This window comes from Sinohyriopsis cumingii, chromosome 8, assembly GCF_028554795.1.
Source record: "Sinohyriopsis cumingii isolate HCF-2022 chromosome 8, ASM2855479v2, whole genome shotgun sequence".
In the NCBI taxonomy this organism is placed as follows: Eukaryota; Metazoa; Mollusca; class Bivalvia; order Unionida; family Unionidae; genus Sinohyriopsis; species Sinohyriopsis cumingii.
The window spans coordinates 96,579,917-96,594,081 of record NC_142968.1 but is presented as its reverse complement, the minus strand read 5'-3'; the positions used below and the strand labels follow the sequence as shown (position 1 = coordinate 96,594,081).

The 14,165-nt window shown below is 35.8% G+C and overlaps 1 protein-coding gene across 2 annotated transcripts in view; it reads right to left on the bottom strand.

Annotated features, from left to right (window-relative positions):
- LOC149794193 (matrix-remodeling-associated protein 5-like) overlaps positions 1-5,986 on the bottom strand; it is a 102,331-nt gene extending 96,345 nt beyond the window's left edge. For both annotated transcript variants that reach the window (XM_089968303.1, XM_089968304.1), the window contains exon 1: positions 5,875-5,986. In XM_089968303.1, coding sequence (XP_089824429.1) covers positions 5,875-5,905 — 31 coding nt within the window. In that variant the 5' untranslated portion in view covers positions 5,906-5,986. The remainder of the gene's footprint in view (positions 1-5,874) is intronic.
- Positions 5,987-14,165: the final 8,179 nt, after the last annotated feature.

Below are 14,165 nucleotides of genomic sequence, written 5' to 3'. Positions count from 1 at the left end.
GAATTATTAAGACAGCCAAAACATCAAATATATCAAGAAAGCCACTTGAGAAACCGTGGCGGCATGAAACTTTTACCAGTGCAAATCCGAGAAGACTTGGATGGATCAATCATAAAAAGCTGGTTTGGAAGAAAATGAGACCAATGACGACCAAGAGGCAGCATCAAGTTTTCTACCAGAACTACCACCCTGGTATAAGTCACAGTTGCCACCAAATCTCAAAACTGTAATTAGGGTCATGCAACTTGATCAATTTAGGAGATCCTTTAGTGTTTGCCGCTAAAGTGCCCAACCAGGGAAATCCCACACACTGGAAATCCCACTAGCATCGTTGCATAGGCATAATATTTTATTTGGACAGTTTATGGGCTTCAAAGCTGATAACTCGGATGTGTTATTGTCGGACGGTGGTGCATCACGTAATGTTGCTGGACTTCCCTCGGGCTACTTCTACATTGTCTTAATCAATGATGAGATCCGATTGAGCATTTCATTGAAGACCCGGATAGACTCCAACATTTAACAAGCAAACACGATCACACTCTCAGCTCTTGTATAACCACAGTACAAGTTGACACCGGACAGTCGCCTTTGAAAACAGTACCCGGTTAGTCTGAAAATATTTCCTTTTTCCCGGCATATTATGGAAATTATCTTGGTAATGTCGTCTGGGGATTGTTCACAGGAAGCCCAAAGTTTCTCGCCGGTCTGGCCTCCAACGTTGCACCGATCGCTAAACAAATTGCGCTAAGAGTATTTGATAGCAATAAAAGCACCGCTGTGGATCGCTTGAACGATCTGGATTCACACGTGATTAAATTAATTCGAGATCGACTACGACGTTTGGCGACTCGCCAACCAAAGAAAACAACGATCCCAGTCAATGTTGGTAAAGTTATCAATGAAGCTAATAAACAACTTCTATAATAAACCAATACAGATTCAATGATTGGAAATCTCACAAAGGGAAATGGAGTGCAGTTGTAGACGGGCATCAAAAGGTATTAGATGAAACCTGTAATATATAAAGTTTCGTCATGGCAAAATTTAAAGATGCACCCAATTCCAAGTTTGCCATGGACGCGTCTGTGTTGCTAAATCAGAATCAATTTTCGGTATTACTCGCAGCCATCTAGCGACCCTAATCAACGTGAACGCATATAATTCCAACTGCAAAACAAATCGCGGTATTTTCTTCCATGAAAGGCCTTCTTAGAAATCGAGTTCCCGGAAATACGTCACTACGTTGTACCCTACAGATTACATTTCTCTCGAGTATCTAGGCCTCAACAAGCAGTCCGTGGTCGACATGTACTTTCGTGCACATGTAACCAAGCACAATGTCCCCACTTACAGAAGCGATCATCGATAAGCTAATTTTGTTTGAAGGTACACGAGGCCGAATGATGGTTATTGATGTGCTTATATAAAACATGTAGTTGTTTTCTCAAACACGTAGTTGTAACTGAAAAACAGGAATAAAAATTGTCATTTCATGGAGTCACGGTTAACGTAAAAGTGTAATAAAACGATTGCGAAGTTACATTGAGGATTTCTCCGCCAAACTAAACTGGAAATGATCAATTCTGATTAACTCAAATAAAACTTAAGTATGAGGCCGCCAAACAAAAGAATACATCGGTAACATTTAAATTATGGAAGAGGTATCTCAGATTCAACAAGGATGCACCGGTCTGTGTAACAGTTCTTGGGCAAAAATGAGATTGATCATTGCTAACACCAGTGAAGGTTGTAATCGATGTGTTTCTAACTAAATGAGGTGACATGTTCCTGTAAGACGCAACCTTCCAAGACTTAATATTTCCCAGTACGATATTTTCTACGATTGCGTGGCATTTGTACCAATGAAGAAAAGTAATTGGCTATAAGTGCATGTACATGTTGCACCCGAACAAGGCCAGAGTATCAAACATGTATAGTTCACTGATAATATTAATAATACATATGTGATAGACCCTCAAGCTTACCAATGCAAATAAATAATCGAAAAGAAAACAGTTTTACTCATGTGTGTGTGTGTGCGTGTGTTGTCATGCATGTTATATGTGGACTCGCCACGAGAAATGTTGGCCTTGGTGTAGCGGGAATTGCGAACTAAGCAACTATCACAAGTGTACCAACCGGAGTTTTCGTCGGAGGTATGTTTATAGTACCTGGCGTAGTTGATAAAACTAGTCAAATAATTTCATTACGGTTACTTACCGATTATGTGTCCATTCGGAATTCTCTCGGGTGCCCAAAGTGGTCTCACCACCCGCAAAGACGCGGACTTGCTCGACATATCGAAGGAATCGAATGAAGATAAGGTATATAATTTATATATAGATGACCATAAAAGAGTTCGGAGCATTATAAGAGATTTTCTTTCTGTTTGCCACTCCCATGAGCGCTTGTTAACCATATAAGCCATACTTATCATCGAAACATGCGTATGGAATATTTGGCAAATGCCAGATTTGATGTAATATTGTTCCTAACCAAATTTTACTATATAATGTTTTATTCAGATTTGTTAACACCAGTCTGATTCTGCCTATAAACAATGTGGGCAAGAAGGTCATAAGTAATCAATATATACGTTTTCAGCAATTGAAGATACATCATTATACATTATTTTATTTTCAACTACTGATATGTACAGGTTATTATATAGAGTGTAACCTGCCTTAGCAGACACGTTCATATATCAGACAGTTTCATATTTTACATAACTAAAATCGAGAGATCTTTTCCTTCACCAAAACTACAAAACTAGAGTTGATGGTAGTTGTTGAGGTGCCAGGTTTCTACAAATTCTACTGGGATCATCTTCCTTTAGTTCTCTTCTCCTCCTCATACACTGCTTGCCCTTAAGTTTTCTGTATAAGTTCCTTGATGTGGGGATATGTTTTCTTTTCCTTGCAAGGGTAGATGGACCAGCTTGCTGTAACATCAATGATACCTGTTTAAAAAAAAAACGTTTGTTTTCTTAACTTGTGAGAGAAGCATCCCCATGCTCTCCTATATTAACTTTTCACCCAATATTAGAGCCTCATGACCAGTTCCCAAGGGGTTGTTGAGGGGTTGTTTTTGTTCTTATTTGTTCTATCTACAAAGTACTATGTGAGACAGGATGCATTTTTGCCCAATACTTCAGAAGGCAACATATTTTCTGGAACAGGTATTAGCTAGTAATCATCATGATGACAGCACAGCACCTTCCCCATCCAGAGGAAATTCCATGAACCCCATACATCCTTAATAAAGTGTCAGTCCCCTGGGAAAGTGCTATACATATATATATATATATATATATATATAATTGAATCTAATTAGTAGACTTGCATTGCTCAAATCAAAATTAATATCCACTAGAATGATAACAATACTAATGACAAGATCTCAAACTGCTGGCACAGTTATACTAATGTCCTTTATCAGCATTGCATTTGTTACATCATTGTTTTCAGTAGAATGACAATTATAAGACACCCCCTCCTCATAAAATCTGCAAGAAATCTGTAATTTGTACCTTCCTGATTCAGTAGCAAATACTTCAGATACTGACGGTATCTTCATTCTCTCTGTTATGTTGCAAAACCTCTTGGCCATGTGATGATGTGAAGTATGAAGATCTACCGGCCATCGGCTCTGTATGCTTGGTTTCATCTTTTGCTATATACTTTGCAACTTCGTAACTAAAAATATGTATTAAAGATTCATTTGGATTATAATTTATGTTTTACATCTGTTTTGTTGTACTTTGTGTTAAACACTTAGAACTGAAATACTTCATTTTAGCAGGGATAGATAATAATAGATCTACAAAAATTTCATCAATAATAATGACTTTATTTAAGGAGGGTAACAATGTTAGCTAAGAACTAATCTACCTTGAGGCCCCCATACAAAGGAATTTATTTATTTTAGCTGCATCCCTGAAGCCATTGGATATATTGGGTTTGGAAGAAGGAAACAGAGTGGACATTTCTAATCTCAACTGGAATAATATTCCAAAGCAAAGTTCCAGAGTATTGGAAAACTAATAAAACTAACTTGACTGCAGTTTAAAACTGATAACATAACAACCTGCCAGCCCTATGTTTTGGTAGCACTACAAAATCCTTTCCTATCATGACTAGAGATCCTTTTGTAATTGTAGACAATACAATGCTTTATAATACATTTACTAGTGGTTGAAAGACGTGCAATAAAAAATCTTAGCATCCAGCCTATTGTAAACATGAGATCAAAATTGTACTGGATCAGTTCTACATTCAGATACAGAAAACTCTATGAACAGTTCAGCATTAAACATATATTATTTGTTCTACACGTCTACACCATTAATACTGGCCGCCATGTATAGCCTATCGTGTGCTGAAAAATGGCGTTAAACCCTACAACAACTACAACTATATCTACACGTCTACATGAAAAGGTTATTCAGATTTTGTACAAGTAATGTGCTTGTCACATTTACCCAAAGTGTGTGTGCCGGGGAGAGAGGTTATACATATTGATAAAGCTTCTGTATGTCTCTATGTTCCCTAACGTAACTTAAAGAACCTGTCTCACGAAGACAGCCTAATGGACATGTATACAAATGACCTTTATGAGCTCGCTGTTATAAAACAATAAAGTACATCCCAACATATATAATACACACAATGCAATCACCGAGTGAAACATCGATCAGCCGATCATATGCATTTTGGGAATCTTACAAAAGCCAATCAAGTCCTTGTGCAAAGATAGTAATAATAAAACAGTGTGCTTTCAAACATAGGAACAAAATATTGACAATTGCAGTTGGAGAACATTTTATACGTATCTAATGACCTACCTGTCCAACAATAACTTCACCATTGTAGTGTATGATGCCAGTTTTAACTCCTCCATCAACGCTCTCCATCGAATAAACTGGTCCCAAAGACGAATCCTTGTTAGGTCCTGTTCGGATTGTCTGACAGCTTTTCGACGTTTCTTCTCGGAAAGCGACAAGCGCGGGTGACCTTTACGTTGTTGACTCTCTAGTGCGTCCGCCATTTTTGTTTATAGTATATATTCAAATTAGAACCACGTGACTCATAACACGCCCACTGGACGAAGATGACGTGTCCGTTTTTCTGGTCACATGGGGTTTCCGTAACAGTTCGTGACCTACAAGTTTCAATTAAAGCGGGCCCCACAAATATTCATTTTCTCTCGTTTAGTTATCAATTATCGAATTGAATAGTCAGAAATTCTAGGTTTTTGTGATTTATTGCAGCTTATAAGTTGACACATTTCAGTATGTTCATGATCTTTAAAATTCATAAACTTACAGACACTCGGCACTGTTGTGCCTTTAACACGTCACAATAAGTTTATAATCAACAGGAGAATTAACAAAAGAACTACCAGTGACCGATGCGTGTAATCAAACTTGATATCATTTTATGATAAGTTGCTGGAAATTGTGTCTGTAGTTGGAGAGAAATAGAGGTACAACAGTGCAGCATGCACATCAGAGCCATTTTTTTTCTAGTTTGCATGTTTTCCCTTACAGATGGGTAAGAAACGTATGTCATTTTTTCAATATCCAATATCAGATCAGAAAAAAGCACATACACATAAGTATCGTTTTATGCATGTTTATATGCATACATGAACTAACATGCACTCGTACGTGAATTTGTTCTTATGAGCGTTGCCTTTGTCAGTTATATCAACCATATGGCCAAAATATGTAAACCATATTGCTAGCCATATTGTACATCTTCCAAGTCCATTCTAGACACATGTACTACAATAAAATGTGCCATAAAAGCTTTGAAAAAAATAAACAAAACGAAAACAGAAACAAATAAATGTTATAACTTTCATGCTTACCAAGTAAAAGCGACCAAATCATGGCAGTCATGTTGAAGTCTTATCAGTAATCTCCACTCTCTGTAGACAATAATGACGTACTTTCAAGTAAATATATAAGTCATGTCTACATGTTGTAGATATGAAGGCGGTAAGTACCGGTTTATTTCAATATGGTATTTGATAAATATGTCAAAGATATAAATAGACATATTCTATTGCAAAATAGAAGGAAATTGTGCCCCGCATGAAGCAACTTGGCATGGAAGCCAAGGAAGTAAATAAAATGCCGATACAATCAGCTGCAAAGAGGACACAATTTGTATGTGAAACAATAGTTTCTCACAAAAACTATGATATTTCTAAACTGATCGGTCGATGTGCTTACTGATCGAATGAAATAACGGTATGTACATGAACGATACTTGACGAATATTTTTTTTCGTTAGTGTTCACTTGTGGTGTACTAAAAATATTAGAAATCAAAATGAAAAGAAATGGACTGTGTGCATATCGAGTGCATGAAATAGCACCATATATATGGACAATACTTGACCGGTCTGTTTTGTGTTTTAATGATCCCATACTGGGAAAAAGAATATAGAATTCAAATTTGAAAATCACTGGACTAGCTCTACTTGTCATTATTTTGAAAATCATTTAAATCACTAGAATCACATTATGAAGACAATGTGCAACTAAACAAACTGTACAAATCATAATACAGATTATTTATACAGGACAGAATAATGTCACAAAGCCACTTTGTGTTCAGTTCAACAGTTATATGAGAGTTCTGTATCTATTTAATGGATTTATCAGGAAATCAAAACTATCGTAATCAAGATATGATACGTATTGGTTTACATGTTTGCAAGGGATAAAAGTGTGATTAGTTATATTACAACGTAGTATATAACAGAATGAAAATGTACATTTGTTAATTCAAACATAAACTAATGTTCTACTACATTAATTAGCAAAACGGTTGATTTAGATATTACATTTAATGCTAATCAAACTGGTAGCAAGATGATTAAACTAGTACGGTATAAGTGAGTAATAAATGACCTATTTAGCTTATTTGTTTAAATTCAAAGACAACGTGAAGATTTCCGAAAATATACAAGTTCAATCTACAACGCTTCAATCAAAAATTATATAAACATTATTTGAAACAAAGTTGTATGTATGTATGCATGCATGCATGTATGTATGTATGTATGTATGCATGTATGTATGCATGTATGTATGTATGTATGTATGTATTTATGTATGTATGTATGTTTATATGTATGTAGGTAGGTAGGCAGGTAGGTAGGCAGGCCGGCAGGCAGGTAGGTAGGTAGGTAGGTATGTATGTATGTATGTATGTAGGCATTGAGTAGAATAGGTTTTGTTGTTAATGCATTACACTAACTTTAAGAACATGAACATAATTGCATTTGCTACTCTAATTGCACGAATCAAATTAAACAAGACTGTTTACACCTTACACCCTATTAATTTTCATGGAATGCCTGTAACATAGGATTTTTATGTAAAATACATTATACAGATCTCTTTAAAATGTCTTAGTTACTTAGGCTTACTTTAAACATTGAGACAAAAACCGAAACGGTGTTTGCCTCACTAGGTGTTAGATTTATGTACACATTTTGTGAGAAAGGGAGCTGATACTCATATACGTAAAACGTTAGAAGGCATTAATTTGATAGATATTAAAAAGTAGAGGAAAATTATGACAACACTAATCATCTGTCATTGTCGTAGAAGAATAATTATTGAACAGAGGTAGCTATGAAGATAGATGATGCCAATAACAACAGAAATCTTAAAGACAGCGCGATGAGATCTATAAGAACAAATTACAATTGACAGATTACGGATTTGAGTCAAAATATAAAAAGATTTAAAAGGCGTACATTGCTGAAGTTTGCAATACATTACACAACGAGGTTAAATATTCAAAAACGGATTCGACAACATATTGTTTACGATAGGTGATTACAAATATCAGTGCTACAAGACCGTTTTGATGAAATAGTGAAATGGATAGGAAGGAGATTCAACTGATTTGAAATTAGAGGTTGTAACAGATGCAGTCAAAACTGAAGTAAATACAACAAGGATCACATTAGGCGGTTCAATCAAAGGGGATCGAAACGAAATAAAAGAAAGCAAATACATCTAAAACTGAATTTAACATGGAAAATGTATAGAAATCAAAAAATGAAAATATTTTGATGAGAAAACCAGCCTAATATCTGGGCGAATATTAATTATCGATTGTCGATTTGTACCAGATGGCATTATGTTGCGGGTAAAAACAAGGGATATAATTACAACTGTTAAAGAAATACAAATGGACCAGTTAGTATCAACAATGATTGAAATGAAAACGGATTGCCTGAAACAGCACTCAGAACATAAGTCAACAAATATGTCTATTACAAAATGCTGAATACAAGATACACACTGTAGATGATATACAGGAATATGCCATTGAAAAGAATTATATAAAGAATACACCTTGTATATCATTCTGATCTTTAGTATCAACTTTTATATCGAATTATTTGTAGAAATAAAAAGGGACTCTTACTCGTTAGACCTTAAATGAGCTCGTGTACCTAATATTTAGAGATTAAACTACACACTTAATGCTGTCTAGAAAAGAAAACTGCTTATAGATAATTGAATTATAAACTAACGATAATCCTTATACGGTAAAAAATACTAGCACGCGTATCAAAAGTTGTTGTACAATTGCTGCAACTTGAATACATTTTGGAGGATCATTTGGTAAGGCTCTAGTACAGAAATTAAAACACCTATGGGTTCAAACTATTGGATTCTAATAGAAAAAGGATTTGTACGTGATCAAATTAGAATAATGATGAAGAACAACTACAGATTTAAATGAAAACAGAAAATACTTCTGCGAAAGAGTGACAAAAGAAAGTCTGGTAACTCACACTTTCAACAACATGTGTGATTCTTTGCTCTGAATGAGCACGCAGGAAATAAAGTACAAACTGACAAGATTAGGCAGCTGAAAATGTATTATTTCCTACAATCTTATAACGGATCAATTAAAATACAGGTAGAAAGTTATTTCACTTATGATGGGTATTAGTGTGTATGTTCCTTACGAACACGGTAGTCGTGCTTTTCAGCACATCTCAATAAATGTACTAAAACACAGAAAAATAACGCAAGGAGATAGGTATCTTAAGATATCCTAGTCCAAAAGATAATTTCATTAATGCCTATTTAATCTTGCATGACTCATCTGGCATTCGATACAGATTCCATATCGATGATTCCGTATCGCATATTCCATACCGCACACCTAAAATTTCCATATCGCACAAGCAGCTTAGAACTACTTCTACAAACTTAAATTATTCAATGACAGTCCACTGATAAAAAAATTCGGGAATGATTTATTGCCAAACAATTTTAATTATTAATACTGTCACTTTTGTAATTTTAAGAAATATAGACATATTGAATGAAAATGGCCGCTTTTATCACTGGGGATAATAGGATAGTATCGTAAGTAGCGACTAGCAGTTTAAGTGCATGTCACGGTACTTAGGCCGAGAAATTAGTTGACAATGAGTTCTCCGATGAAGCTGGTGTGGAAAATGACACCAGACGTGAGAGAGAGAGAGAGAGAGAGAGAGAGAGAGAGAGAACGAATACTTTGCCGCTGAAATCTTCTATTATAAAATATTTAAAAATTTTGACAAAGTAAAACAAACTCATGGAGTCGTGTCAAGGCATTGTGAGAAATGCCTCACGTTTGGAGAAAACTTTACTACGGTTTAATTCTTAAGAGACATTCTGATTGTAAATCATCTAAAAATCAGACTTAGCTAAAATCCATTTCAGCTTCACAGGCTCAAAAATATGAGCTGCGGAATTATACTTTTTGATGAGCAACTTTAATTGGAGAGACAATTTTTCAATTAAAGTTACCGCGGAAGCGAAATCGCTTCGTACATCTGAGACAAAACTAGCAAACATTTGCAACATATAGGCAGACGTACGACAAACAGCAGCAGCTGTTTTGATTTTGCCGCAAATTTAGAAATATTGCATTTTATTACATTTTATGAGACTTTTTCAACAATTTGGCACACGATGAGAACTGTACGTTTACATTTTAATTTTTTGAGATTTTCGAATAAATAGTACAAAGAACACAACAGAACAATGCAGCGATATTGGTTAGAATTTTCTGTTAACATATATCCAAATGAATATTAAAAGTCTGGTCCGCATATTAGAAAGACAACGAATCTTGGATTTCTTAAAAAAATATATACTTAAATTGTCACTTTAAATTCAATACATGAATACTTTCTTGTATTAAATGAAAAACAAAGTTTTGAAAGTACCGTCAATTAATGACCCTTTGTATAACTTGAATGTATTTAATTACTGTTAGTCTGTAACATCTGTAACATTTCCCCTGAAATTTGCTTGGAAGAAGAGTATCAATTCTGGATGAGGAGTGCAAGAAGAGTGGCCACTTACTCATCCAAATCATATGCCCCATTTGAGGAGCAATGCGAAAGTCCGCATGCCTGCGACTGCATATTAAATCCACTCTTATGTTCCATACAGCACTTATTAACGTTCCAAACTAAAGAATAAATCCATATCTGCAATACAGATAGACCGATGAAGCAACTGCACAGAAGATAAATAATAAACACAGAAACACATGTGTTTTCTTCCGAGTCGGGGCAAAACATATGTCTATTCCAGACGGCATCGACATTACTACGCCGTATCAAACTCATTCTTTCCGCCCATTTGGAACACAACATATATGTAGTTTTGTCTATGCATAAGATGCATACCAAGCGACAGTAAATTTTCGTTTCCAACTAAAATGTTAAGCCCCAATACACTGATGTAACTGGTATCGTCTGATAGGAAGGTGAAATAATAGCTAACAAAGCAGTGGGAAACAATTTGGGTAGTACATATGAAAGATATCACTATAACAAATGAAAGCGATGCTTTTTCAGGATGGATGATAACAACATTCTCATGGAATGCAAAGATTTGTCGCTGACTGTTTCGTTTGGGACAAATAGGGTTCAACAAGACATTATCAATATTAAATCGAAAATGTTATAACTAGAGTCAGGTAATGCTCAAAATATTGGTACAGAAATTTCAGAAATCTTTAGTGTCTTGAAAGAAGTTTAAAATACCTCTTGACTTTAGGATACTGACACATCATTGTATACTTTATACGTGTGCTCTTCCGTGAATTTCAGATATAACATTACACTTGCAAAAGCCTCTAAAATTATAGGTGGTAATCATTACTATGAACAGGAAAGAATTCTTTCTGTAGTATGACACGACTACATCCTAATTAATTGTGCAATATGCTAATCTTAAGTATAGAAATGGAATTTCTTCTTTGCGATTACAATACGCGAAAGAAAGAGAATCAACGACATATATATTGCAGACATATATAAATGTATTTTGAAAGAACTTCACAATATAATATTATGTGGAGTGACTAACTATGGAACGAACATGTTTGCATTAGGTATGATGGAGACAGATTACATAACGTGTTGAACTACATGGACATTCTCTGTTCAACTTTTTCTGTGCCACAAAATGCACGTCAGAAAGTTGTTAATACAAGTTGAATACGTGATTTTGCCGGTTCAATGTTGAATATATGTACAATGAAATGCTCCCTCTCACATTTATCCAGTATAATTAGAAACATTGTCTTATGGAAGAAAATTCATGCTCAAACTTTCGTTCTCCTTGATTTCTTGGTTTTTAAGTCTGATCGTTAAATCTAACTGAGCTTCACGAAGCAGAATCTTTGCGAACGATGATTTATTTCAGGATGGTTGAAGTACGCATGTACATTTTGCTTGTTATTGCCGTAAAACCTCTGCTCATTTAAATGTGTCTTGATTTAGTGAAAATTATGTTTTAACTATGCCTATTCATATGTTTCAGTTTTAATTTAAACAGCAGAATGCGTTAAATGGTTTTGCAATTTGTCCTAACTTGTTTTGTTACCGGTTAATTAATTATGGAAATCTTAATTTTCATCTAATTATGTATCTAATTTAATTATCTATTTAGAATCATTTCAGCATATATTTCACTATTTTGTATTTTAATATTTATTCTTAATATTTTCGTTTTTTAAATGGCAACTTTGCTGTCTATATATTTCTTCCCCATGGATTAATTATATTGCACGTGCGCTGGTTACTACCCAATCCCGATCCATGTTCTTATTCCTGTTTATGCTTGTTCCGGCCGTTTTCATTGTTACATGTGACTTTAAAATGACTGTGTAACATTGCGTCGGCTGCATAATACAAATAAGTAACATCTTCTAGCAGGCCGAGTTTTAAATCGTTTCCTAATCACGGTTACTAATATCAAGCGCGGAGTATATTTGATCTATCTTCCATACTGTGGGCTTGCTTTAGAAAGTGATGTGGTTCTAAATACACAGAAGTAGTTAATAGGGACGATTCAGCGTCAATGGGAATTAGCATTACAGACCCACCTGGGACTGTTTAGCGTCAATGGAAATTTAACATTAACCACCCTGGGACTGTTTAGCGTCTATGTAAATTTAACATGGACGAAAAACCCTGGGACTGTTTAGCGTCAAGGGAAATTAACATGGGAATATGGAAATTTAACATGGACGAAATATCGTGGGACTGTTTAGTGTCAAGGGGAATTGAACAATGGAAATTGAACATGATGGGACTGTATAGCGTGAAAGGAATTTAAACAGGGTGGGACTGTATAGCCTCAAGGGAAATTGAACATGGGATTTTTTTTTGTTTAAAAAAAATAAAAAAAAAGGGGTAGGCAATGGAAAGTCAATCTCTTTTCGAGAAATGTGGGCGGCCCTGAAAAGGGCCTTTGGGTTTATGTTAATGTATCCATTAACATAAGGGGCACCGCATTGGTCTTCTTCTTGTCCTTAGGCTGCGTCTCACTGTAGGACCGTAAATCAGGACTCTTTTGAGGCATCCTTGTCTTTCTACGTAGATCCTACGTATCCACAGACTGGTGTCTGACTTGTGGACAACGGTCCACTTGGATCGGACATACATTAGCATGTCCGTCCTAAACATCATTGAAGACACAAGGGTGGATGATTCGACTGTGGTCCACATCGTGAGGCGCCGAGAACAGGTGAATCAATGAAGTGAACTGCGCTTATTTATAGGGGTAGGAAGGATTGAAATGGATTGAGTTCATTGACCAATCCAAACACGCGTTACAAAATTCAGTCAGCCCTCATCCAATCCTAAGAGAGCAGTCTGTGACGTCACGTGGTCTATATAGATTCGCTAGCGCCTGTGTGCAGTCAATCTATGCGACAGTGATTCAACATGACGGAAACTCAGAAAACGATCCACTGGGGTGCACCAGCAGTGGAGACCGCCCAAGGGAACCCGGACTTACTTTCAGAAGAGGTAAATTGGGATTTTGTGGATTTTCTTACCTCGCAAGAATTTGTTCCGGAACCTTCGTCTCCTTATTCATTACAACACGTGGAGAATTTTAGACAGAGACAGAAAGAAGAATTGGAGAAATTTATACAACGACAAAAGGAAGCGGAACAAGCTTTTCTCCTACAGCAACAGCAACAGCAACAAGAAGGGCTAAGAAAAAAAAACAACAAGAAGTAGCAGCAAAGAAATAAGAGGGTGAAAATCAAACGGTCACGGTACTGTTGGACATTTTAGCGGAGTTAAGAAGTCTGAAACAAATGTATCAGACTTCTTTATTACGACCGAAGAGAATACGACCTTCCCGAGCTAAACACGTCAACCCTGTGACTAAGCCTACCGTACCACCCTTAGTGATTTCAACCAAATCATCATCATCATCAACAGTACGCAGTCCAGAAGTAGGCCTTGGCCGTGGCAAAGGCTTAAGGCAGTTAAAGTTGATTGCTTAAACTCACCCCTACACCAAAAAAGGCACTTTTCAGGGCCACCCACGTCTCTCGAAAAGAGATACACTTTCAATTGCCAATAACTAAAAAACATTTTACCCCTATAGTACGTGTCTATGAGTGCGTGAGTGTAGCTTGTTATTTTAAAATCAAAACTCAAAGACACTTGCTTATATAATTAATGTATTCTTTTCTCAATAGTTACAATCCAATTCACAATTCACAACAGAACACTTTAAAAAGTTCATAGACTTCTTCTATCTCATTGTTTACTCTCTCTGTTTTTTAATTTCTTCACCATCACAGTCTTTTCCTC